The sequence below is a fragment of the Vipera berus genome, assembly GCF_964194415.1.
Source record: "Vipera berus genome assembly, chromosome: 1".
NCBI classification, from domain to species: Eukaryota; Metazoa; Chordata; class Lepidosauria; order Squamata; family Viperidae; genus Vipera; species Vipera berus.
In genome coordinates this window covers 12,806,703-12,834,608 of record NC_138202.1, presented here as the reverse complement: position 1 = coordinate 12,834,608, position 27,906 = coordinate 12,806,703, and the positions used below count along the sequence as shown (strand labels likewise).

Genomic DNA, 27,906 nt, shown 5'->3' with positions numbered 1-27,906 from the left:
ATGCCCAATCCAGCTGCCCATCTGCCTTTCTACTATGGCAGCATCTCCCGATCCGATGCAGAGGATCACCTCAAATTGGCAGGGATGTCTGATGGGCTATTTTTGCTGCGACAGTGCTTTCGCAGTCTTGGCGGATATGTCCTCTCTGTGGTGTACAAACTCCAGTTCTACCATTATTCCATTGAGCGTCAGATGAATGGGACCTTTGCCATCTCTGGAGGGAAAGCACACTGCGGGCCTGAAGAGCTCTGCGAATTTTATTCCAAGGATGCAGATGGACTTTGCTGTACTTTGCGGAAGCCTTGCAACCGTCCTAATAGCCTGGAACCCCAGCCAGGTATTTTTGACAACATCCGGGAGAATATGGTCCGGGAATATGTCCGGCAAACATGGAACTTAGAGGTATGAGCATAATTTTTATTTTATTTTCATTAGAGAATTTTGTTCTCTTTATATGTTGCACAATTTCCCTATATACTGTAGATGGTTTACAAAATCCAACACCTATTGACAAAAGTAAATTCCCAGTAATGTCATATTTTATGTACAGTATGCACACATATACACACCCTCTTCCCCACTCCAGAGAGAGAGAAAGAGTGAGATACACAGACACAAACACCACACATATACACATATATCCACTATGTGCACGTTTTGAAAAAGATTTTGAAAAACTGCTTTGAAAGTCATACAAGCTTTGCTACCTATTAAAGCCACTATGTCTTTTTTCAGGTTTCTAAATTTGAAAAAAACAACACATGACTGTGTAACAAATAGCAGCTGTGTTTGAGTATGAGGATCTGCTAATCAAAATAGTGAAATAAGTGTTATAAGTCATTTCGGATAGCCAAATCTAAAAGATTTAGGATGCTTACTTCCAGTGAATCCTTTCAGAGGGGGAGCATTTTTCCAAGCCCAGCTGCAATGGTACAGGTTGTCATTGACTTACAACATTCAACATTGTGACAGCGCTGAAAAAAGTGACTTACGACAGTCCTTACGACTGTCCCCATGGTAACATGATTGCAATCCAGGTACTTGGCAACTAGTATGTATTTATAACAGTCACAGTGTCCCAGGATCATGTGATCATGTTTGTGAACTTCCCAGCCAGCTTCTGACAAGCATAGTCAATGGGAGAAGTTGGATTTACTTAATGACCAGGAGATAATAATCATAATCAGAAGAAGAAGAAGAAGAAGAAGAAGAAGAAGAAGAAGAAGAAGAAGAAGAAGAAGAAGAAGAAGAAGAAGAAGAAGAAGAAGAAGAAGAAGAAGAAGAAGAAGAAGAAGAAGAAGAAGAAGAAGTTGGAAGGGACCTTGGAGGTCATCTAGTCCAACCCCCTGCTCAGGCAGGAAACCCTATACCATTTCAGGCAAATGGCTGTCCAGTCTCTTCTTAAAAACTTCCAGTGTTGGAGCATTCACCACTTCTGGAGGCAGGTTGTTCCACTGGTTAATTGCTCTAACTGTCAGGAAGTTTCTCCTTAGTTCTAGGTTGCTTCTCTCCTTGACTAGTTTCCATCCATTGCTTCTTGTCCTGCCTTCAGGTGCTTTGGAGAATAGCTTGACTCCCTCTTCTTTGTGGCAGCCCCTGAGATATTGGAACACTGCTATCATGTCACCCCTCACCCTTCTCTTCGTTAAACAACACATACCCAATTCCAGCAACCGTTCCCTATATGTTTTAGCCTCCAGTCCCCCAATCATCTTTGTTGCTCTTCTCTGTACCCTTTCTAGAGTCTCGACAACTTTTTACATCGTGGTGACCAAAACTGGATGCAGTATTCCAGGTGTGGCCTTACCAAAGCATTGTAGAGTGGTATTAGTACTTCACGCGATCTTGATTCTATCCCTGTGTTAATGCAGCCTAGTACTGTGTTGGCTTTTTTGACAGCTACAGCACACTGCTGGCTCATATTGAAGTGATTGTCTACTAGGACTCCGAGATCCCTCTCACAGTTACTACTATTGAGCAAGCTACTACCTATACTATACCTGTGCATTTGATTTTTCCTGCCTAAATGTAGAACCTTACTTTTTTCACCATTGAATTTCATTTTGTTAGATAGCGCCCAGTGTTCGAGTCTGTCCAGATCCTCCTGTATTTTAAGCCTATCTTCTGGAGTATTGGCTATTCCTGCCAGCTTGGTGTCATCTGCAAATTTGATGAGTTCCCCATCTATCCCCTCATCCAAATTGTTAATGAAGATATTGAAGAGCACTGGGCCCAGAACAGAGCCATGGGGTACCCCACTACACACTTCCATCCATGTAGATGCAGTTCCATTGAGGACCACACGCTGAGTATGGCCTGTCAGCCAGCTACGAATCCATCTGGTGGTGATGCTGTCTAACCCATATTTTTCTATCTTATCAAGTAGTAGGTTGTGATCTACGGTACTTTATCAAATGCCTTACTGAAGTCGAAGTAAATTATATCTACAGCATTCCTCTGGTCCACTAATTTTGTCACTTGGTCAAAGAATGTAACAAGATTTGTCTGGCACGATCTGTTTTTGACAAACCCATGTTGACTTTTAGTGATGACTTTGTTTGCATCAAGGTGTTCGCTGATTTGTTGTTTGATTATCTTTTCCAGAATCTTCCCAGGTATTGAGGTCAGGCTGATAGGTCTGTAGTTTCCTGGATCTATTTTTCCCCTTTTTTGAAGATGGGAACTACGTCAGCTCTCTTCCAGTCCTCTGGTAGTTCCCCAGTGCTCCAGGATCTTTGAAAAATATAGTTCAGTGGTTCTGAGATCACATCTGCCAATTCCTTGAGAAGTTTGGGGTGTAATCCATCTGGTCCTGGTGATTTGAACTCGTCTAGGCTGGACAGGTGTTCACTTACCATTTTTTTGCCTATCTTAACTTGCGTTTCTATTCTGTTTTTTATGGCACTGGTTTTGGTAGGTTGGACTGTTTTTTCCCTTTGTGTAAAGACAGATGCAAAAAACGAGTTAAATAGTTCTGCTTTCTCCCTATTGCTTGTCACCTTTTTGCCACTTTCACCCACTAATGGACCAATCATTTCCTTAACTTTTTTCTTGTTTTTTATATGTTGAAAGAAGCATTTTTTTTGTTATTTTTGACTTTGGTCGCAAGCCTTAGTTCATTTTGAGCCTTAGCTTTCCTCACTTCATCTTTGCAGGCACGGGCTATTTGCTGATATTCTGACTTAGTTATGTGCCCCTCTTTCCACTTCTTATACTTGTCCTTTTTATCTTTAAATTTATCAGAGAGTTCTTCATGCAGCCATGCTGGTTTCTTTTGAGAGCTGTTATTTTTCTTCTTTGTTGGTATTGTGCTAGACTGGGCCTTTATTATCTCACTTTTCAAAATTTCCCAAGCTTCTTGAGTTGTTTTCCCCTTTAGGATTCTCATCCATGGAATTCTTCCCAAAGTCTCTCTAAGTTTATTGAAATTAGCTCTTTTAAAGTCCAAGACTCTAGTTTGGCTGTGTTCTATTGCTTGTGCTTCCAGAATGTTGAATTCCAATATTGCATGATCACTTCCCCCCAAGGTTCCTGTGGCTTGGACACTTTCTATCATTTCATCTCTGTTCGTGAGAATTAAATCCAATATGGCTAATCCCTTTGTTCCCTTCTCTACTTTTTGGGAGAGAAAGTTGTCTGCTAGGTTTGTCAGGAATCTGTTTGATCTTCCACTTGGTGCAGAGTTTGTCTCCCAGTTGATATCAGGGTAATTAAAGTCCCCCATTACTATTGTGATGTGCTTCTTACATACCTTACTTAGCTGACTAGCAAAAAGTTCATCTATTTCCTCTGCTTGGTTGGGCGGCCTATAGTATACACCTATGGCAATGTCATTTCCCCCCCCTTTTATATTGACCCAAATGCATTCAAGTTTACAGTTTTCATCATTGTTGTGCTCTATTTCTGTAGACCCCTTCATGGATTACTGCCTTGTCGTGGCGAAGGGGCTTGCGTAATTCAATGAAGCTATGAGCTATGCCGTGCAGGGCCACCCAAGACGGACAGGTCATAGCTGAGAGTTCTGACAAAACGTGATCCACTGGAGAAGGAAATGGCAACCCACTCCAGTATCTTTGCCATGAAAACCCTATGGACAGTACCAAAAGGCAAAATGATATGACGCTGGAAGATGAGCCCCTCAGGTCGGAAGGCGTCCAATATGCTACTGGGGAAGAGTAGAGGGCTAGTACTAGTAGCGCCAGAAAGAATGAAGCGACTGGGCCAAAGCCGAAAGGACGCTCAGCTGTGGACATGTCTGGTGGTGAAAGGAAAGTCCGATGCTGTAAAGATTTTTTCTCCATAGGAACCTGGAATGTAAGATCCATGAATCAAGGAAAGCTGGACGTGGTCAAACAAGAGATGACAAGACTGAACATCGACATCTTAGGTATCAGCGAATTAAAATGGACAGGAATGGGTGAATTTAATTCAGATGACCATCAGGTATACTACTGCGGGCAAGAATCCCTCAGAAGAAATGGAGTAGCCTTCATAGTCAATAAAAGAGTAGGAAAATCAATACTGGGATACAATCCTCAAAATGACAGAATGATCTCAGTTCGAATCCAAGGCAAACCATTCAATATCACAGTAGTCCAAGTCTATGCCCCAACCACCAGTGCTGAAGAGGATGAAATTGACCGGTTCTATGAAGCCCTACAGCACCTTATAGAAGTAACACCAAAAAATGATGTCCTTATCATCATGGGGGATTGGAATGCTAAAGTAGGAAGCCAAAAAATAACTGGAATAACAGGCAAGTTTGGCCTTGGAGTACAAAATGAAGCAGGGCACAGGCTGATAGAATTTTGTCAAGAGAATACGATGGTCATAGCAAACACTCTTTTCCAACAACCCAAGAGACGGCTCTACACATGGACATCACCAGACGGTCAACACAGAAATCAGATTGACTATATGCTCTGCAGCCAAAGATGGAGAAGCTCTATACAGTCGGTAAAAACAAGACCAGGAGCTGACTGTGGCTCAGACCATGAGCTTCTCCTTGCAAAGTTTAGGCTTAAACTGAAGAAAGTAGGGAAAAGCACTAGGCCAGTCAGGTATGAATTAAATCATATCCCTGTTGAATATACAGTAGAGGTGACAAATAGATTTAAGGAATTAGATCTGATAGACAGAGTGCCTGAAGAACTATGGACAGAGGTTCGCGACATTGTACAACAGGTAGCAACCAAAACCATCCCAAAGAAAAAGAAATGCAAGAAAGCAAAATGGCTGTCTGAGGAAGCTTTGCAAATAGCTGAGGAAAGGAGGGAAGCGAAAGGCAAGGGAGAAAAACATAGATATGCCCAATTGAATGCAGAATTCCAGAGAATAGCTAGAAGAGATAAGAATGCCTTCTTAAATGAACAGTGCAAAGAAATAGAAGAAAACAATAGAATAGGGAGGACCAGAGATCTTTTCAAGAAAATTGGAGAGATGAAGAGAACGTTTCATGCAAAAATGGGCATGATAAAGGACCAAAATGGCAGGGACCTAACAGAGGCAGAAGAGATTAAGAAGAGGTGGCAAAATTACACAGAAGAACTATACAAGAATGAGCTTAACGTCCCAGATAATCACAATGATGTGGTCACTGACCTAGAGCCAGACATCCTAGAATGTGAGGTGAAGTGGGCCTTAGAAAAGCTGAGCAACAACAAAGCTAGTGGAGGTGACAGTATTCCAGCTGAGCTATTCAAAATCTTAAAAGACAGTGCAGTAAAAGTGCTACACTCAATTTGCCAGCAAATTTGGAAAACTCAACAGTGGCCACAGGATTGGAAAAGATCAGTTTACATTCCAATTCCAAAGAAAGGCAGTGCCAAAGAATGTTCAAACTATCGCACCATTGCACTCATTTCTCATGCTAGTAAAGTCATGCTTAAAATCCTACAAGCTAGACTTCAGCAGTATGTGGATCGAGAACTACCAGAAGTACAGGCAGGATTTCGAAGAGGCAGAGGAACTAGAGATCAAATTGCCAACATACGCTGGATCATGGAGAAAGCTAGGGAGTTCCAGAAAAACATCTACTTCTGCTTCATTGACTATGCTAAAGCCTTTGATTGTGTGGATCATAACAAACTGTGGCAAGTTCTTAAAGAGATGGGAGTACCAGACCATCTTATTTGTCTCTTGAGAAACCTATATGCGGGTCAAGAAGCAACAGTGAGAACTGGACACGGAACCACTGATTGGTTCAAAATTGGGAAAGGAGTCCGGCAAGGCTGTATACTGTCGCCCTGCCTATTTAACTTATATGCAGAGCACATCATGAGAAAGGCAGGGCTAGATGAATCAAAAGTTGGAATTAAGATTGCCGGAAGAAATATCAACAACCTAAGATACGCAGATGATACCACTCTAATGGCAGAAAGTGAAGAAGAACTAAAGAGCCTCTTGTTGCGGGTGAAGAAGGAGAGTGCAAAATTTGGGTTGAAACTTAACATTAAGAAAACCAAGATCATGGCAACTGGCCCTCTCAATTCCTGGCAAATAGATGGGGAAGAAATGGAGGTAGTGACAGATTTTGTTTTCCTGGGCTCCAAGATCACTGCAGATGGGGACTGTAGCCAAGAAATTAAAAGACGCTTGCTCCTGGGGAGGAAAGCCATGGCAAATCTAGACAGCACACTAAAAAGCAAAGACATCACCCTGTCAACAAAAGTGTGTATAGTCAAGGCTATGGTCTTCCCAGTTGCAATGTATGGCAGTGAAAGTTGGACCATAAGAAAGGCTGAGCGCCAAAGAATTGAGGCCTTTGAACTATGGTGCTGGAGAAGACTCCTGCGAGTCCCTTGGACTGCAAGGCGATCAAACCGGTCAGTCCTAGAGGAGATCAATCCTGACTGCTCTTTAGAAGGCCAGATCCTGAAGCTAAAACTCAAATACTTTGGCCACCTAATGAGAAGGAAGGACTCACTGGAGAAGAGCCTAATGCTGGGAAAGATTGAGGGCAAGAGAAGAAGGGGACGACAGAGAATGAGGTGGCTGGATGGAGTCACTGAAGCAGTAGGCGTGAGCTTAAATGGACTCCAGAAGATGGTAGAAGACAGGAAGGCCTGGAGGAATGTTGTCCATAGGGTCGCGATGGGTCGGACACGACTTCGCAGCTAACAACAACAACAAAATTTCTGTAGAGATAAAGTTATTTCTTATATATAGAGCAACTCCACCTCCTCTTTTGTTTAGTCTGTTTCTTTTAAATAGTTTAATTCCCTCTAGCTGTGTGTTCCATTTGTAGGTTTCGTCCCACCATGTTTCCGTAATGGCAACAATATCATATCCGCCCTCATTTACCTGAATTTCTAGTTCACCCTGCTTACTGTTCATACTCTGTGCATTAGTGTATAGACATTTGAGTCTTTTATGACTGACCCTGTGTTTACTTGCTGCATAACTTGTGTGGTGCCTGGCTTCCCCTATTTTCTTAGATTGCCGGGGACAGTGATGTTCTGTATCAATTAACTCACTGTCCCCATTTATTTGGTTTAAATGTTCCTCCAGAAAAGCTGTGATTTTATTGCCAAGTAACTTAGTCCCTTTCTTGGATGGATGCGGACCATCTCTTTTATACATTTTTTCATTGGACCAGCTACAGACATCGTGACTAATATAACCAAAGCCTTCTCCTTTACACTACTCCTTTAGCCACATATTAAATTCTGCTATACGCTGGCCTTTTCCATTTTGCTCCTTATACACTGGTAAAACCTCTGAAAAAGTAAGCTTACTTAACAACTGTGATGATTTGCTTAACAACTATGGTAAAAATGTTGTAAAATCAGATGCAATTCACTTAAGAACTGTCTTGATTAGCAATGGAAATTCTGGTTCCAATTGTGGTCATAAATTGGGGGCAAACTTTAAAATAAAGCTTTGCTTAATCCATTAGTCTAAAATAATTAACTGTCTAAATCACCCGTTCTTCCCAGCAATCTGAATAAAAAAGCTAGAGGTGGGGGATGGAGGGTGGGGCACAATGTAGAAGAATATTTCAGTACAAAACTCATTTACCCCAACCCTAAACCTGGCAGTTTAATTTCTACAGTTTAATTCAGTGCAAAAGAGGAAAGGATATTCTGGAATTATACATTCCATATATATATACACACACACACACACACACATATACATATATTATACGCATTCACATACACATACACATACACATACACAGGGCTTTTTTTCTCATAGAACGCTCAGAACGGAGTTCCAGCACCTTTTTTGGATGGAACCTTGTAGGGTAGGCAAGGCGGGTTGTATGACATGTGTGAGTTCCGGCACCTTTTTCTTTTACAAAAAAAGCACTGCACACACACACACACACACACACACACACACACACACACATATTCAGTGTTTTGGAATGGTTTGATTCTTCATTTTATGAATTGAAAATTTCCTTCCCCCTCTTCTTTTTTTTATAGGGAGAGAATCTTGAAGCAGCAATCATAAGTCAAGCCCCACAAGTGGAGAAACTCCTGGCCACCACTGCTCATGAGAAAATGCCTTGGTATCATGGCCCCATCTCGCGAGAGCAAGCAGAAAGCCGGCTCTACTCAGGAGCACAGCCTGATGGGAAATTCTTGTAAGCATTTAAGGATGCAGGAAAAACCTCCCCTTTATTTCTGGAGAAATATTTTTCTCCCCACTACCTGCAGTTCCATATTCAGCACACACATTTACACAATTCTGGCTAAGCAGAATAGGTCGTCCTTGATTTACAACCATTCTATTTATTGACCGTTCAAAGTTACAACAGTGTTGAAAAACTGTCACAGAGTCCCCACAGTCACGTGATCAAAATTTGGGTGACATATATTTACAACAGTTCCATGTGAGCAGCATTTGCAACCTTCCCAGCCAGCTTCTGACAAGCTAAGTCAATGCAGGAAGCTGGATTCATTCAACAAACCACACGATTCATTTAACAACCATGTCAAAAAAATCCCGGGGTCATGTGATCACTTTTTGCCACCTTCTGACAACCTAAGTCAATGGGGAAGCCAGATTCACTTAACAACTGTGTTACTAATGTAAACGTTGCAGTGATTCACTTAACAGCTGTGGCCAGAAAGCTTGCAAAATGGGCAAAATTGACTTAACAAGTGTCTTGCTTAACAACAGAAATTTTGGGCTCAATTATAGTCATAAATTGAGGACTACCTGTATCAAACCACATATAAAGTAATATATGAAAACACAGGGCAATAGAGCTCAGCCAAAGCTTGCATTCATTAGACCAAATTTCACTGTGAATAATGATGTCATTACACAGATGATATAAACTGCAGCCAAAGGCTTAAATCAGTCATATTTACATATTGTGGGTTGGATGTTAATGAATAATAGATACCCAATTAACTCTGATTCAGAGACTGCTGCTTTGAATAGAACATTCTATTCAGTTCCATCAGGGATTAGAACCATCAAAAATTTATTTTGTCTTTGTTATAAAAGATTGGTTTTATGTTTAATGTACACAAAACACAAACAGTGTTTAACGTGTAAACATTCATTAAAATTGGTGCAACTGGCAAACATTAAAATACTTTGGTCGGCAAGATATATATGAATCAGTTGAAAGATGCCAAAATAATCCCTTAAAATTAGATTTTACTTCATAGTAGTTTCCTAGCAATTAAAATCATTCGAATTTAAGATTTCAATTGTGTAAAAGAAACTGAACTTTCTAGTACAGAAAACCACGTTATTCCAGGATTCTGTAATGTAAAGGTAAAGGTTCCCCCGCACATGCGTGCTAGTCGTTTCCGACTCTAGGGGCCGGTGCTCATCTCCGTTTCAAAGCCGAAGAGCCAGCGCTTGTCCGAGGACGTCTCCGTGGTCATGTGGCCGGCATGACTAGACGCCAAAGGCGCACGGAACGCTGTTACCTTCCCACCGCAGTGGTCCCTATTTTTCTACTTGCATTTTTACGTGCTTTCGAACTGCTAGGTTGGCAGAAGCTGGGACGAGTAACAGGTGCTCACTCTGCTACGCGGCACTCGGGATTCGACCCGCCAAACTGCCGACCTTCTGATCGACAAGCTCAGCATCCTAACCCACTGAGCCACCGTGTCCCTTTCTGTAATATACTATCAGGCAATATCCAAGACAGCTTTATCATTAGCTTTTTCAAAATATCAGTTACCAGGATTTGTAGTGAGAGTATGCATCCTTCTTTTATATATCAAATTGCTGTTTATACTAAATTTATTTACATCGCCGGGGAGCTAGTTTTCTAAACATGGTCATGGCTTTCTAAAATCTGCTTTGGCAGCAATTTCTCAATAGTTTTGCTAATGATTCCAATAAATCTCATTCTGTCAACAGCCCTGAGAGCATCCAGTTCCAAGGCATTTTGAGAAAGACAAATGACAGGCCTGGAGGCCTTTTATGGGAAATTAAAACTGAGCTGAGAAATCACCATATCTAAGGTGGGCTGGTATATCTCTCTTGCTGGAGAATCTCCCAGTTCCTCTTATGGAAGGGAGCAAAATTGATTAAGTTTGCATTTAAATGCAAATGTATCTAGCCTTATATTTTCAAAGTGATATAAACCAAAATATTCCCTTTTTGCCCTCCATTATGTTAAAATCTCATCTTCTGCAGTCTAACATTAACATTTTATGTCTGAAATGTTTTTGCCTGCCACAGACATAATTGATTGGTGAAATACTGTAACCTTGTTATGTATGGATATATAATGTGCGGTCCTTGTGGCTCTCAGTTTTCGGGCAACAGACATTTCATTACCAAACTAGGGAACATCATCAGTGCTGTTGATGTTGTTGATGCTACCTTGTTTGACATTAGAATAGTTGAAAAAAATGAAGTACTGGTACATCGACTTACAAGAGTTCATTTCGTGACCATTCAAAATTACAACAACATTGAAAAAAGTGACTTTTGACTGTCTTTCACACTTACGACCATTGCAGCATCCCCGATGGTCACGTGATCAGAATTCAGGCACTTGGCAACTGATTCATATTTATGACTTAATACTTAATAACTGCAGGGATTCACTTAATAAGTATGGCAAGAAAGGTCGTAAAAGGCGGGGGGAAGATTCACTTAATAAGTGTCTTGGTTAGAAATTTTGGTCTCAGTTGTGGTTGTAAGTCAGGGATTACTTGTATAAGAGGTAAATCTGCAAAAATCTGTGTAATGTTTGAAGAAAGCAGCAAAAACACACACACAATTTAACAGAATAACAGAATAATAGAGTTGGAAGGGACCTTGGAGGTCATCTAGTCCAACTCCCTGCTCAGGCAGGGATATACCATTTCAGACAAATGATTGTCCAATCTCTTAAAAGCCTCCAATATTGGATCACCCACAACTTCTGAAGGCAAGCCATTCCACTGATTAGTTGTTCTAACTGTCAGAAAATTTCTCCTTAGTTCTAAGTTGCTTCTCTCTTTGGTTAGTTTCCATCCATTGCTTCTTGTCCTGCCTTCAGGTTCTTTGGAGAATAGCTTGGCTCCCTCTTCTTTGTGGCAGCCCCTGAGATATTGGAACACTGTTTATCACGTCACCCCTCGTCCTTCTCTTCATTAAACCAGACATTCCCAATTCCAGCAACCGTTCCCTATATGTTTTAGCCTCCAGTTCCCTAATCATCTACGTTGCTCTTCTCTGCACTCTTTCTAGAGTCTCAACATCTTTTTTACATCATTGTAAAGTGGTAGTAACACTTCAACGTGATCTTGATTCTATCCCTCTGTTAATGCAGCTTAGGAAAATTTAATCTAAACTTTTTTTAAAAAAAGTTCTGAAGCTCATTCTATTGATAAATTTGCAAAAAGAGAGAGACCCAGGTAAATGTTAATATGACAGATTTTCACATTAGAGAAAGCTGACAGAATTACCAATCTTATTTTAAGTTGCTACATCAGAGTCATTTAAGATCGTTTGTAGCTGTTTCTAGCCTTCCTCTCCCTTTCCCTTCAGGATGAGACAAAAGAAAGAACAAGGAAGCTATGCCCTCTCCCTTGTGTATGGAAAGACTGTTTATCACTATCGAATAGTACAAGGAAAATCGGGAAAATACTCTGTGGAAGACGGAACCAAATTTGATACGCTGTGGCAGGTGAGATTGCGTTGAAGATTGAGTGGTTTGCTTGTCTGTTGGCTTACTTATTTCCCCATCTTTATTATATTTACAAATAACTCAAGGCGGCGAACATATCCAACATACCTCCCTCCTCCTATTTTCCCCATAACAACAACCCTGTGAGGTGGGTTGGGCTGAGAGAGTGAGAGTGACTGGTTCAAAGTCACCCGGCTGGCTTTCATGGTTAAGGCAGAACTTGAATTTACCATCTCCTGCTTTCTAGCCTGGTGCCTTATTGGCTCTCTGGTCGGTAAGTGAGATGAAGCTAAGATCCATCCCTTTGTATTGGAGTGAGTGGGTATGCTGTGTGTTGGTCATACTATAGTTACAGGTAGTTCTCGACTTATAACCATTTTGTTTAATGACCGTTTGAAGTTACAACGGCACTGAAAAAAGTGGCCTATGACTGTTTTTCACACCATTGTAGCATTCCCCATGGTCACCTGATCAAAATTCGGACATTTGGCAACTGGTTCATATTTCTCACTGTTACAATGTCCCAGGGTCACCTGATGACCTTTTTGTAACCTACTGATAAGGAAAGTTATTCGCTTAACAACCATGTTACTAATGTAAGAACTACAGAGATTCACTTCACAACTGTGGCAACAAAGGTCGGAAAATAGGACAAAACTCACTCAACAACTGTCTTGTTCAGCAACAGAAATTTTGGGTTCAATTAGGGTCATAAGTCGAGGACCACCTGTATTGGCCAAATGGAACCCAGGAAGGGCAGCTTTGCTCCAATAAGTTACCGTAAAATGTATTTCTGACTTTTCCACATAACCTTTTGAGATGTTTAATTTCCCCCTCCAGTTTCTCAAAGGGATACAAGCAAACAGGGATGCCAAAAAGACAATTACCTTGCTTGTTCATTAGTTTTCCTGCCTCTTTCTCTCTCCTCTTGATGTTCTTCTCCTTCAAAATTCTTTCACCAGCTGGTTGAGTACCTCAAAATCAAACCTGATGGCCTTATCTATTATCTGAAAGAAAGCACCCCGAATCCTGAAATGCAATCAGGTAAGATTTTATCTTCTCTCCTACCTCTGAGAAAAGGATTGGCAAGTCCGGTTATTTCCTTCCCTGTGTATATGTTTTAGTTATCATGAAATCCATATTCCTTAAAGATTGCATTACAGTTTTAAAAAAAGGTCTGCAGAAAAGGATGGCCTCAAAGAGTTTTTCAAAGCTAACATCCTCCAGATGTTATAGGTTTCAACTCCCCAAACTGCCTCCCCTAGCATAGTACAAGGGAAAAAGTATTTACTGTACGATGGCTGCAGCATTTCAGGATCATGTGATCACCTTTTGTGAACGTCTAGCAAGTGGAGTCAATGGGGAAGCAGATTCAATTAACAACCATGTTACTAACTTAACAACTGCAGTGGATGACTTAATAACTGTGGGAAGCAAGGTCATAAAACAGGGCAAAACTCCCTTAACCATTGCCTTGCTTAGCAATGGAAATTTGGGGCTCAGCTGTGGTTGAAGACAACTTGTATACCTTCTTGGTCAGCCCATATTATGTCTCTGCTCTGCAAACTGCACTGGTTGCCAATATCTTTCCAATTCAGCTCAACGGGATGTTTATAACTCTTCGTGGCATAGGGCCTAGGTTATTTTTGGGACTGCCTCTCTGAATTCTATCTACCCATCCCATCTGGTCCAGCAGAAGAGGCATGCTCTGGGTCCCCTCTTTTAGGGAGTGTCATCTAGCAGGGCCCAGGAAAGGAGCCTTTTTTGTGATGATGCCCACCCTTGGAGTTCCATTCACCACACCCTGAGATTACATTGGCCCTGACCCTGTCAACCGTTCACAAGGCCTTAGACACAGGGTTCTATCATCAGGCCTGGGGTGTCAGGAGGTGTGATGGACCCCATACAATAATTATCACTGATACGTTTGTTTTCATCCCTGTTATAGTGTATATGAGTTGAACATTTTTTGTTTTTTTTAATGTTTTATATTGTTAGTTGCTCAGTCATGAACCTCTGATGGGAAGCCGTGCCAAGTGAAAGAATAAATTAATAAATATACCACTGACCACTAGGAGGCACTAAATGATCATATATATATATATATATATATATATATATATATATATATATATATATATATATATATATATATATATATATATATATATATATATATATATATATATATATATATATATATATATATATATATATATATATATATATATATATATATATATATATATATATATATATATATATATATATATATATACAGTATATATATATATATGTTAAATGCTTGTTAACTATTTAGATTACCTTGCTAGGCCCCAAACATGGGACAAATCTTTATTTCCTGTTTCAGCCTAACCGAAGGCCATCGACAGGCAGTAGTGGATGGCCTTGGGTTAGGCTGAAACAGGAAATAAGATTTGTCCCATGTTTGGGGCCTAATATATATATATGTTAAGAATTTGTCAAGGCTTTTTGAATGCACCTTGCTAATTAACTCTTTCTTTCCTGCTTTGGCCTTTTGGCCTGACTCAAGGCTTATCCACAGGAAATAATAATAATAATAATAATAATAATAATAATAATAATAATAATAATAATAATAATAATAATAATAATAATAATAATAATAATAATAATAATAATAATAATTTTATTTGTATACCGCCCTTCTCCCGAAGGACTCAGGGCGGTGAACAGGGCAAACATATAAACATAGTTAACATAGTCAACTTATGACAGCTCATTATTTGTGTAAATTATTCAAATTGCTAATAATTGCCTCCCAAATTCTTTATTAGCAATTTGAATAATTTACACACACACACACACACACACACACACACACATATATATATATATATATATATATATATATATATATATATATATATATATATATATATATATATATATATATATATATATATTTCACCCTTTTCTGATCTATAGCATCTATGGCACACAGCCTGGTAAACATTAAGGCAGACCTTGCGAATTAGTCGCTGACCGTGTTTTCCCCGCAGATATGATGTCCTTCCTATAACCTTGCCCAGAGCATACAGGTAGTCCTCAACCTACAACCACAATCGAACCCAAAATTTCTGATGCTAAGTGAGGCAGTTGTTAAGTGAATTGCCCCATTTTACAACCTTTCTTGCTGCAGTTGGAAACTAACCAAGGAGACAAGCAACCTGGAAATAAGGAGAAACTTCCTGACAGTTAGAACAATTAACCAGTGGAACAACCTGCCTCCGGAAGCGGTGAATGCTCCAACACTGGAAGTCTTTAAGAAGAGACTGGACAGCCATTTGCTTGAAATGATATAGGGCAGGGGTAGGCAACCTTGGCTCTTTTATGACTCGTGGACTTCAACTCCCAGAATTCCTGAGCCAGCATGGCTCAGCTTGGAAACTTCTCCCTTTCCCTTCAGCATGGCTGGCTCAGGAATTCTGGAAGTTGAAGTCCACGAGTCATAAAAGAGCCAAGGTTGCCTACCCCTGGTATAAGGTTTCCTGCCTGAGCAGGGGGTTGGACTAGAAGATCTCCAAGGTCCCTTCTAATTCTATTATTATTATTATTATTATTATTATTATTATTATTATTATTATTATTATTATTATTATTATTATTATTATTATTATTATTATTATTATTATTATTATTATGAATCACCGGAGTTGTTAAGTCAATAACATGGTTGTTAAGTGACTCTGGCTTCCACTTTGATTTTACTTGTCAGAAGGTCACAAAAGTGGATCACAGTTGCCAAGCTTCCAAATTCTGACCCCGTGATTATGGGGACGGTGCAACGGTTATAGGTGTGAAAAACAGTCATTAGTCACTTTTTTCAGTGCCATTGTAATTTCACACTAAATGATTTGTTGCAAGTCGAGGTCTGCCTGTGTGCACAAACAAATTTCGCTATTGTTCCTTTCCTCCCTTCTTTCCAGCGGTAGCCACTCCAGTGCCACCAGCGCATCCATCTACGTTGGTAAGTTTGGCTTTTATTTGCTCAGTGAATGCATTTATGGATCGCTTCTCATTCATGTTGCTCACAAAAGCATTTGCAGCTCTCATAAAACAACCTAAAATAATCTTCTCCAAAGACAGAAATCAGGCGAACTAAGCACTGGGGAAGAACGAGCTAATAAGATGAAAGATGAAAGAATGATCACTATGACAGAGAAGCCTAATTCCTTCACAAAATGGTTGACCCAGTGACAAGGCAGGATAAATAGGCAGGCAGGTAGGCAGGCAGAAACAGAGACAATTTCTGAGCAAGGGATCACATACAGAAACAAAGCCCTGGGGCATAGCCCTTCACAGTTTTTCACTTTCTCAGAACACCCAGAGCTCAATTCTTGGAAATGAAGATGATGCTAAAGGCTAGCGCTTGGTCTTCGGCCCAACAGTTTTCTTGTTTGTTTGAGGCTAAAATCATCTTTAGAAAAGAAAAATAGAGCAGGGCGGGGGTTTGTCAGGAAGTGAGGGAGGTACCAGCAGCCGCTGTGCTAAGCAATTGAAACTTGGAGGTTACAAATAGACGAATTAGGAGGGCCAGATGGATGCAGGTAATAGCACTGGCCTAAACTGGTAAGTGATGCTCCTAGCCACAAGGGTTTCAGATCTTAGCAACAACCCTGATTCCGGTTGTAAATCTCAAGCCTGTTTCTTCAGTGGGAGTTTAATGGCATGCAGAGAACAAGAAAAAAATTGCCTTTTTCTCCCTGGTGGGGGAGGGAGGGAGTGAGTGGGCAAGATACTGTTAGTAGTCTGCTATTCAGATGAACCTACCAATTGCCAGGAAAATCCTACTGAAATCATTTTATGGAAAATATTGGAAAGGATGCCAAAGAAGATAAAATTGGAGCAGGATTGAAACCCCAATCCAGACACGCAACTCCCTGGCTAGCTTTAGGCATATCCCCTTCTCTCTTTTTTATTTACAAAGTTAGGGCACAACTGGGTGCTGCATATGTATATTTTTCTGCCCTGAATTTTTCCAGTGTTTAAAATCTGCTCTGACTTTCCTAGGCTGCTCGAAGATTTACACCTCAGAACTCAGATGGATACACACCAGAACCCTTTGGTGAGTTTGACAAGAGGATGAGCAGACACATAAAAATAAAATGTTTATTTTATTGGCAGGGAAGCTTGCAAATGGCATTCAAGTGATGGTGGCTCACTGTGATGTCATAATTGTGAGCCAAGTACATAACTGCACAGATTGTGATCATGTGACCACAGGGATGCTGCAACAGTCACAACTTCATGGATCAGTCATAGATTCCCCCTCATTCAGTGCTGCCATACTTTTGATGGTTAACAGAATAACAGAATAACAGGGATCTTAGAGATTTTGTAGTCCAACCTCTTGCTCAAACTGGAGATTCTATGACCCATTTCAGACTTCTCATGAAAAATTCAACATTCTGTGACTCTCTGTTCTTGACACCTTATCACATTGGCAGAGTCAATCAGAAATGAATAAAAGCGGTTAAACCAAGACCAACTCTTAAGAATTACTATTGCAATCTTCTGTCTGAAAAGAAGACATAACAACACAATTCCTGCAAGGAATGCTGCTCCCCAAAGGGTGGTCAGCCAGCCTAAATTAAAATTAAAAATTCTTATTAGCTTGTTGTTTATAAGGTCCCATCCACTGTTCAGGCTGCAACTTGTTTTGGGAAAAAGTTTATTGCACTTTTACTAGAACTCCACAGCATCACGAACCCAAAACAAGTGTTTACATGTAATCTCCGGTTGAAAAATTCTCTTTTTTGCCACTTCATAAAGACACATTCGAAACTTACTTTTCTTTCCATTAAAAAATAATAATAAAAAAGTAGTACTACCAGTGACCACAGGAGGGTGTAAAGTAATACACAATATCAGAACAACATTTAGGGATACACTGTACAGTATGTGTTACTTGATTACCCTCTTGTGACCACTTGTGGTCTTACTGTTTATAATTTTTTACAGTACTTCGACTTTAGAAGCTCAGGATAATCAGCCAAGTACATAGTTAATACTTGCCAGGGAGTCCATCAGCAGAGTAATGTCTTCCTGTTGAAGATTTGCATCTAATTACATCTGTGTTCTGGAAGGAACTTTTCTGAAGGGGAGGTATGAAGCTAGCCCTAATTGTTACTAGTCAGTTTTAGGCATTTCAGATATTTGATCTTTTGTATTATAAAATATTAATAAAATATCTTGGTTTTTTTTAAGCCCTGGAGAGATTCTTTAGATTGTAGTGTGGTAAAAATTTGACAAATTTTAACACACACACACACACACACACGAATGCTCCTTGTGGCCAATTAGATGTTTCTTGGGGTGTTCACAAGTAGGAAACAAAGTTTTTCCCCAGCGTTGTTCTCCTTCAGTCATAGTTGGAGGTCTGCTGCCTTCAACCCAGAAGTATTATGGCATCTTCAAGCCGTATATCCCTTGGTTGGCTTTTCCCCCCCATGGATTTAAGTCACCCAGGTCCTTACTTGAAATCCTGAATTTTCTATTGAAGAAAGTGAAAAGAGCTTGAATAGAAAGGAAGCCATAAGGCTGAAGAGTGCAGGCATTGTTAGAAGGTTCAAATATTTTAAGGTCTCTAAAGGTCTGAGCAAAGATCCAAGCAAGCTCAACAGATTGGTCCAATACCCAATTTTGTTAACATTTTGATTTCCCTTAGATTTTTGCAAGATGCCTCACAGAGTTGCATGGGGAGCATAATTTTCCCTTGTTATTTAATCCCACCATTTGGTGATAAGAAGACTATTGCTATGATTAACCAAGGTTCTGTTCAATTTGAATGAAAAATAATTGATTGGCGTACTCTACAGAGCTGATGTCACTAATACAACCTGGGGAGCTTGAACTGAGCCTAGGAGGAGGGGGAATTGTGAAATAAGGAAGGGGATCTTTAAACATGAAACCCACAATTAATCTACTTTACTTTCTTGGGGACCGAGTAGAAGCAGGGAAGAAGACTCGAATTTTGCCCATGGACACATCATGCTATGAAAGCCCATACAGTGATCCTGAAGAGCTGAAGGATCGGAAGCTATTCTTAAAAAGGAGCAGTCTGATCGTGGATGAAGTGGACCTGGGAGAGGGCAACTTTGGGTGTGTCAGGAAAGGAGTTTACAGAATGAGGAAGTACGTGCATGCCATGTTTTTGCATATATTTCTCTTAATGTGCTGAGACAGACCTGTGCAGTTCCCAGAAGTTGCTATTCCCTATGAAAAAAAAATCTAATTTTGTTTTCTTCATCTTTTGGGGGGAAATCCTTAAATTTGGAGATAATTTGGGGGTGGCTATCTTAACGTGGTGGAGGGAAAGTAGCTATGGTCCTTTTTTTTTGCCCCCAGAAAGGCCCCTCTTTCCAAAATAGCAATTAGCATCACCCAATTTAGAAGGGTATACTTGACATGAAAGCCTGGCATACTCCTCAAGCTACAGGAAGTGGTCTACACAGGGAATGGGATACAACAAAGAGTGACAACTTGGGGGCATTACAATCAATATGTTCCTTTGCTTTGAGGTTCTGTTTTGGTTGTTATTTTGATTGTTGTTTTTAGGAAATTATGTAACATTCGTTCTCTTACATAGAAATTGTTGTGGTTACTTTTTCTTATATAGATCTTTGACCAAGATAAGAGAGCTATGTTGACAGCTATTTTCTGAAGGCTGCCATTTTATTTTCCCAGAATGCCACAGGGATGTTTTGTTTAAGGACTAGTTGGGAAATAAAATTGCACTCACTGGGGGTGGAGGCTGCCCCAGATAGTTGACATTTCTAGAAAGAAATAGAACAACAACGAATCACATGTGTTCGGAGTTATATTCAATTTTTTGTTTGGAGTTACATTCATTTTGAAACAATTCAGGCTCCTCACATCAACTGTTCCCTACTTTAGCTATCATGGTTGGCATCTCTCATCTAGGGGTCATATGATAGCACTTTTTCAATATTTGAGGGGCTCCTACAAAGATGAGGGGTTCAAACTATTTTCCAAAGCACCAAAAGGCAAGACAAGAAACAATGGATGGAAAGTAACCAAGAAGAGAAGCAATCTAGAAATAAGGAGAAATTCCTAATGGTGAGAGCAATCAACCAGTGGATCAGCTTGCCTTCATCAATGGAGGCTTTCAAAAAGAGACTGGGCAACCATTTGTCTGAAATGATAAAGGCTCTCCTGCTCAATCTGGGGGTTGGACTAGAAGACCCCTGAGATCTTTTTCAACTCTATTATTTTATGTTCTATGTTCTATCTTCTCATTTTTACTCCCTTCCAGGAAGCAAATTGATGTAGCTATCAAAATGCTAAAAGAGGGCAACGGAGTTGTACAGCAGGATGAAATGATGAAGGAGGCCCAGATTATGCACCAGCTTGACAATCCTTACATTGTCCGTCTCATTGGAGTGTGCCATGCGGAAGCCCTCATGCTGGTGATGGAGATGGCATCAGGTGGTCCCCTGCACAAGTTCTTGTCTTCCAAGAAGTGAGTTGATGCCATCACGTCATGCAAGAGATTTATACCTTTCCATCAGTTCAAGGTCTATGGAGATTCTCAGTCATCCAGGTCATGGTTCTTCCCAAGGTGCTTTTTCAAAAGGCAGCTGGACTTTGTTTTTCCTTGAAGATGTTTCGCTTCTCATCCAAGAAGCTTCTTCAGTTCTGACTGTCTGACAGTCTGACAGTTCTGACAATCAGAACTGAAAAAGCATCTTGGATGAGAAGCAAAACATCCAAGGAAAAACAAAGTCCAGCTGCCTTTTGAAAAAGCACTTTGGGTAGATCCATCAATTCAGTATCACTGAGATAATCATAAAAACATATATTCAGGAAGGGGTCTTTGATATCATCTAGTCCACCTTTCAGCTAAATAGAGTGAGAGAGTCCCTGGGACTCCTGACCCAGGCAGTGCATGAGTACCTCTCTGCCCAGGGGGGCTGAAAATCCTCCCTGACAAGTTGCCAAATTTTGATCACGTGACCACAGGGATGTTTCAACGTAAGTGTGAAAAACAGTCAAAAGTTTGTTGTAGCTTTGAACAGTCACTAAATGAATGGTTGTAAGTCAAGCACCACCTGTAATAAGGAAATGAAGGAGGGCAGGGCTATGTTGTGCTTGTAAGATAAACCTTCCATTATATGGAATTCTCCAGATGTATTTGATCTACCGATCCTAAAATACCTACCAGTAGCCAAGTGGAGAGGTAAAGTTCCAGTCCATAAGGAGCACATCAAGTACAGGTAGTCCTTGACTTACGACCACAATTGAGCCCAACATTTCTGTTGCTAAGCAAGACAGTTATTAATTGAGTTTTGCCCCATTTTACAATCTGTCTTGCCAGAGTTATTAAGTGAATCACTGAAGTTGTTAAGTTGCTAACATGGTTGTGAATCCGACTTCCCCATTGACTTCCCCATTGACTTTGTCTGTCAGAAGGTCACAAAAGGTGACCACATGACTCCAGGACACTGCAACCCTCATGAGTCAGCTGCCAAGCACCTGAATTTTGATCATGGCTATGGGGATAGCTGCAGTGGTGTAGCGTGGGTTGTCAGCACCCGGGGCAAGGCAAGGCAAGCACTGTCCCTCCCCCAGATAGTCCCTCGCTCTCTCTCCGCACCGCACCGCATGCCTGGCACCCCCCCCTCCACAGTGGGCGGCGACCCGGCGGCTCGGATCGGATTCGCACAGCCAGCACTGCAGTGAGAGAGAGTGAGTGAGCCAGGCAGGGGCAGAGAGCTGCGAGTGCGAGCGTGCCCCCCCAGATGTTGCGCCCGGTGCGCCTGCCCCCCCCTGCACCCCCCACGCTATGCCACTGGATAGCTGCAATGGTCGTAAGTGTGAAAAACGATCATACAACACTTTTTTCAGTGGCTTTCTAACTTCGGTCATTCCATGAACTGTTGTAAGTCGAGGACTACCTATATGGGAACATGGTTGTGAGATTTCTCTCTCTTCATTTCCCCTTAGGGATGAAGTTCCTGTGAACAATGTGGTCGAATTGATGCATCAGGTGTCCATCGGGATGAAGTATCTGGAAGAAAAGAATTTTGTCCACCGGGACTTGGCTGCCCGAAATGTGTTGCTTGTCAACCAGCATTATGCCAAGATCAGCGATTTTGGGCTTTCCAAAGCTTTGGCAGCTGATGACAGTTATTATATGGTGAGCAAGAAGACAAGATGGGAAATCAATCCTGCCGGCATTTCAGAGAGACCAATAAAGGAGGGTATTTGTAGTTCAGGGTTGAAATGAGAGGTCCTTGGTGCTCTCTGAGCTTGGCTGTTTTCTTGCAGATGTTTCATTACTCAAACTAGGTAAACATCATCAGAATGAGTACAGATGACTAGCTCTGATGATCTTACCTAGTTTGGATAATGAAATGTCTGCAAGAAAACAAGCAAGCTCAGAGAGCACCAAGGACCCCTCATTTCAGAGAGAATTTTGTTGGAAGGAGAAGGAGGATGGGAAGGATTATTTCATTCTCATTTTAATGCAAGCATTCCCAGTTAAGCACTTTCTGGATGCATAAAGCCACAGCAAATATCCTGTTTTCTATATATCTCTTTTTCTTTATACCTTTTTTGCAGTTCTGTCCCTTGTCTCTTTTAACTATTGATTGATTGATTGATTGATTGATTGATTGATTGGTAGTCCTTGACTTACAGCAGTTCATTTGGTGACCATTTGAAGTTACAAGGGCACTGAAAAAAGTGACTTATGACCATTTTTCACACTTAACAACCATTGCAGCATCCCCATGGTCATGTGATCAAAATTCAGACCTTTGGCAACTGGCTTGTATTTATGATGGTTGCAGTGTCCCCGGGGTCATGTGATCCCCTTTTGCAACCTTCTGACCAGCAAAGTCCACGGGGAAGCCAGATTCATTTAACGATTGTGCCAAGAAAGGTTGTTAAATGGGGCAAAAACTCATTTAATAAATGTCTCACTTAGCAACAGAAATTTTGAGCTTAGTTGTGGTTGGAAGACTGCATGTATTTATATTTCATTTTTCTAAGCTGCACATCTCCCATCTCCCTCAAAGAGAGGCTCTTGATTATTAGTTTATGTTTATGTGCATGCTTTGTAAAACATAAAATTATTTGGAAAAAAATACCAAAGTAAAAACGACCCAGATGAGTAAAATCAGGAAACACCAAAATAAAAAAACCCAAATCAGTAAAAAAACAATCATGACAAAAAATACAACCGTGCAATGAATCTTTGAACATGATAGGAGTGATATGAATATCGTACCTGCATACAGCCTTTTAAAGCAGCCGTGTTTTTCTTGGGATTGCATAGCTATTGCCAAGGACAGACCATGATCATAGGAAATGTATGAGTACTTTAAAGAGTTGCAGACAGATGCGACATTCCTGCTCCTGCCCATTCTGACTTGTTTTTTCCAAATGTATTATTTATTGTTCTTTATTTACAGGATGTATAGACCTTTTGGGGACACGGTGGCTCAGTGGGTTAGGACGCTGAGCTTGTCGATCAGAAGGTTGGCAGTTTGGCGGGTCGAATCCCGAATGCCGCGTAACAGAGTGAGCGCCTGTTACTCGTCCCAGCTTCTGCCAACCTAGCAGTTTGAAAGCACGTAAAAATGCAAGTAGAAAAATAGGGACCACTACGGTGGGAAGGTAACAGCGTTCCATGCGCCTTTGGCGTCTAGTCATGCCGGCCACATGACCACGGAGACGTCCTCAGACAAGCGCTGGCTCTTCAGCTTTGAAATGGAGATGAGCACCGGCCCCTAGAGTTGGAAACGACTAGCACGCATGTGCAGGGGAACCTTTACCTTTACCTTTTTATAGACCTTTGGAATCTGCCAACTGTGTAAATATTTCTAAAGAACTACCTAGTCTTTGAAAATATATTTACCAAAGCAGAAATAAATGTAAAATAAAGAGACAGAAGAAAACGTGTGTGTGTGTGTGTGTGTGAAATTTCCTCTACAGTTGCTAGGTGAATGGGAAAGTCTTACTCTGGCACAAGAAAAAGTCAATTAAGTTCTAACTGAGCCCCAGAAAAATTGAGGGTGCCACTGCGGAAAAGTTCTTTTTTTAAATTCATAACATGATATTGCTAAAAAGACTATTTGAAGAAAGGCTATAGAAACTTAAAATCTTAAATCTCAAGATGCAAATCAATTTTAAATATAATTTGATTGGGAGTTCGTTTTTTGTCTACATTATCAGGGAAATATTCAGATCTATTGAATTTGATCATTATATACATAAATAAATAAGCAAACAAATTGGTAAACTCTGTTAAGTGCACTTCTCTGTGTGGGTGCCACAGCAGAGTCTGTTCTACTGAATATCAAAAATCCACCTAGATAGAAATCTGTGATGGATATCTTTTATGGCCTTTAAGATAAAGCTGCTTATACAAGCATCAAAAATTTAGGAGTTTCAAGAATTGCAAAGGAGACTATATCACTTTCCCTCATCATTTTGTATTTTAGGAAAAATAAATATGTGCTTGTACAGATAGTCCTGGACTTATAACCATTTGTTTAGTGACCATTCAAAGTTCACACTTACGACCATTACAGCATCCCCATGCTCACATGATTGAAATTGGGATGCTTGGCAATTGGTTGATATTTGTGACTGTTGCGGTGTCCTTGGGTCATGTGATCACAATTTTGCAACCTTCAGACAAGCAGAGCAAATGGCGAAGACAGATTCACTTAAAATCTGTGTTTCTAACCTAACAATTGCAGTCATTCAATTAACAACTGTGGCAAAAAAGGTTGTAAAACAGGGCAAAATTCACTTTAGCAACTGTCTCACTTAGCAACAGAAATGTTGGGTTCCGTTGTGGTAGTAAGTCAAGGACTATTACTTGGTCTTCTCAAGTAATTTATCTCATCCAAAGAGTTTTTAACTTGAGAAATTTCCATTCTGTCCTTGCCTACAGGCCAAAACCACTGGGAAGTGGCCTTTGAAGTGGTATGCGCCAGAATGCATCCTGTTTCGGAAGTTTTCAAGCAAGAGTGATGTCTGGAGTTATGGGGTGACTATGTGGGAGGCCTTTTCTTACGGCCAGAAACCCTACAAGGTGAATATGGATAGAATTTGGGTGTTCACTAGGGAGGATTCCAAAAAGTTAAGATGGTGCTGTGATTGCACAATTCTAAGGAACGGGGCTGCAGTTGTACGGTTGTGAGGCCACCTTAAATGAATGTTGTATTTTTGTTATTTTTAATTGTATTTTTATTGCTTTATCTTGATAAATACATGTTGACTTTTGACTAGCCCAGGGGTAGGCAACCTTGGCTCTTTTATGACTCGTGGACTTCAACTCCCAGAATTCCTGAGCCAGCCATGCTAAAAGGAAAGGGAGAGGTTTCCAAGCTGAGCCATGCTGGCTCAGGAATTCTGGGAGTTGAAGTCCACAAGTTGTAAAAGAGCCAAGGTTGCCTACCCCTGGACTAGCCCATGGGTGCCTCTAAGTTGGAACCTACTTCTGGATGTCTGCAATTGGCTCCAGGTTTTTGTAAACAGGATTCAGCAAAAAATATTTTCCCCATATGAAAGCTTTATTACGTGTTTGCTGCAGACCGGAGGTGAAAATAGTATTGGCTAAACACAAAAAAACCCTTTCCAGCCAAAGCACCTGATTTCATCATTTTATTTTCTAAGAATAGCTTTGAGATCGCTATTTATTTGTATTCTACTTTTATTATTTTTACAAATAACCCGAGGCGGCAAACATATTCAACACACCTTCCTCCTCCTATTTTCCCCACAACAACAACCCTGTGAGGGGGCTTGGGTTTAGTGAGAGTGACTGGCCCTAAGTCACCCAGCTAACTTTTGTGGCTAAGGTAGGACTTGAACTCGTGGTCTCCTGCTTTCTAGCCCGGTGCTTGAATACTAGACCAAGCTGGCTCTCTATGGGCTCAGAGGTGATGGCAGAAATAAAGATTTTACTTAAATATAAAGCTTGCTTTGTAGCATGTTAGCTTCCACTTAATTACTTTTAATATTAAAATAATATTTAGATAAAGGATTGCGTGGGGCGGGCAATCTGGTGAGCATCAAGGAAGGTATGGCCTTGATGTCTCCAAAGAACCTAGAAAGTAGGAAGCCGAATTGATCATGAGGTTTTGTGTGTTTGCTTATTTAAAAGATGCCCATCTTACACAGTATAAACCCGGGAAGCTAACCCAACCCAACCCAAATCACATCAAGAAATACACCCTTTCTAAAAGACAAACAAAACACCAAAACATTTTAACACCAGATGCACATGTGCTGGGCTCAGCTGCCACCCGGCTATAGGTTTTGGGTTTTGTCACTCCTTGTAGAGTAAGGAAGATGACTTTGATGGAAATATTGCATGGGCAAAAGGAGTCAAAGCATTTTTTCTTAAATCCACAACAGCCAGAAAACATTAGTAAACAGTTCAGAGCAACATCTCCCTAATTCACAAGAGTATAAGAAGGAGAAGGACACCTAGCACGATTACCCTTGTTGTTGTTGTTGTTGTTGTTGTTAGCTGCAAAGTCGTGTCCGACCCATCGCGATCCTATGGACAACGTTCCTCCAGGCCTTCCTGTCCTCTACCATCTTCTGGAGTCCATTTAAACTCACGCCTCCTGCTTCAGTGACTCCCTCCAGCCAGCTCATTCTCTGTCGTCCCCTTCTTCTCTTGCCCTCCATCTTTCCCAGCATTAGGCTCTTCTCCAGTCACGATCACCCTTGCAAAACTCTTATTATAGCCGGTTTCAATCAAAGTAGTTTTAGCTTTCTTGTGCACTTGATTTCATGATCTGGTCCACTTAGTGGGGCTGACACTAGCGTTTTACCAAAACAGATGCGCAACTTCATTAACCAATCTCTTTCTCCCCTTCTAGAGAATGAAAGGACCAGAAGTCATGGCATTCCTTGAGGAAGGGAAGCGTATGGCCTGTCCATCGAGCTGTCCGCCAGAGATGTATAAGTTGATGAATCTATGTTGGACTTACAAGTAAGACGAGACCATCAACTTCTCTCAGAGGCTGCTGAGTCCATGGGTCAAGGAGGATCATATTTCCAGACTCAGAAAGCATCCTTTCTGAATCGATAGAGGAGAATATTTGTAGCTCAAAGCCAAAATGAAGAGTGCTTGGTGTTCTCTGAGCTTGGTTGTTTTCTTGCAGACGTTTCATTTGCCAAAGTGGGTAACTGATGATGTTAACTAGTTTGATGATGAAACGTCTGCAAGAAAACATCCAAGCTCAGAGCGCATCAAGGACTCCTCATGCTTTTCTGTTGCAGTGTTGGTCTTTGGGAACCTGATTCTCCCTATGATTTTGCAAAGGTTTGAAACCTGGAAGTGTTCCTGGGCATGGGGGTGGAGGGTTGTAATTGTCATTTCTTGACATTTTGTCCATAGTTGCAAACGCCTCTAGTTGCAAACGCCTTCTAGAGATGAGATTTCTTTGGGGAGGGAACTTTGCGACGTATGTAGGTGTGTCATTCGGACAAGAACATTTCCCCCTTATTTCTGACATGTCTACTTTCTTCTCCCCAGATGGGAAGAGCGCCCCGATTTTTCTGCTGTGGAGACACTGATCCGCACATATTACTACAGCATTGCTGACAAGAAGGAAGAGAAGGTGTAGGGGAAAAAAAATCACACTGGCATAATGATGGACTCATGAAAATGGTTGGAAGGCACACGTGCCCATCGCCTCTTGCCAGCTTCAGCATTTCTGAAGGGATGATGTGCTGCAGCGCTCCAATTTCTTCCCTCATTCAATGAA

At 40.8% G+C, this 27,906-nt stretch overlaps 1 protein-coding gene across 2 annotated transcripts; it reads left to right on the top strand.

Annotated features, from left to right (window-relative positions):
• ZAP70 (zeta chain of T cell receptor associated protein kinase 70) lies at window positions 1-27,906 on the top strand (the record flags this gene model as incomplete). 2 transcript variants are annotated; one of them, XM_081315677.1, is made up of 12 exons in its annotated part: window positions 1-402; window positions 8,433-8,593; window positions 11,962-12,100; window positions 13,063-13,144; window positions 16,072-16,112; window positions 17,156-17,210; window positions 19,096-19,279; window positions 20,421-20,627; window positions 22,112-22,304; window positions 25,074-25,214; window positions 27,016-27,128; window positions 27,675-27,906. In XM_081315677.1, the coding sequence occupies 12 exons, from the start codon at window positions 1-3 to the stop codon at window positions 27,763-27,765; spliced, it is 1,809 nt and encodes a 602-aa protein (XP_081171803.1). In that variant the 3' UTR covers window positions 27,766-27,906. The 2 variants fall into 2 exon arrangements, with proteins under 2 accessions (XP_081171803.1, XP_081171802.1); XM_081315676.1 differs by lacking the exon at window positions 16,072-16,112 and having other exon boundaries at window positions 13,063-13,185.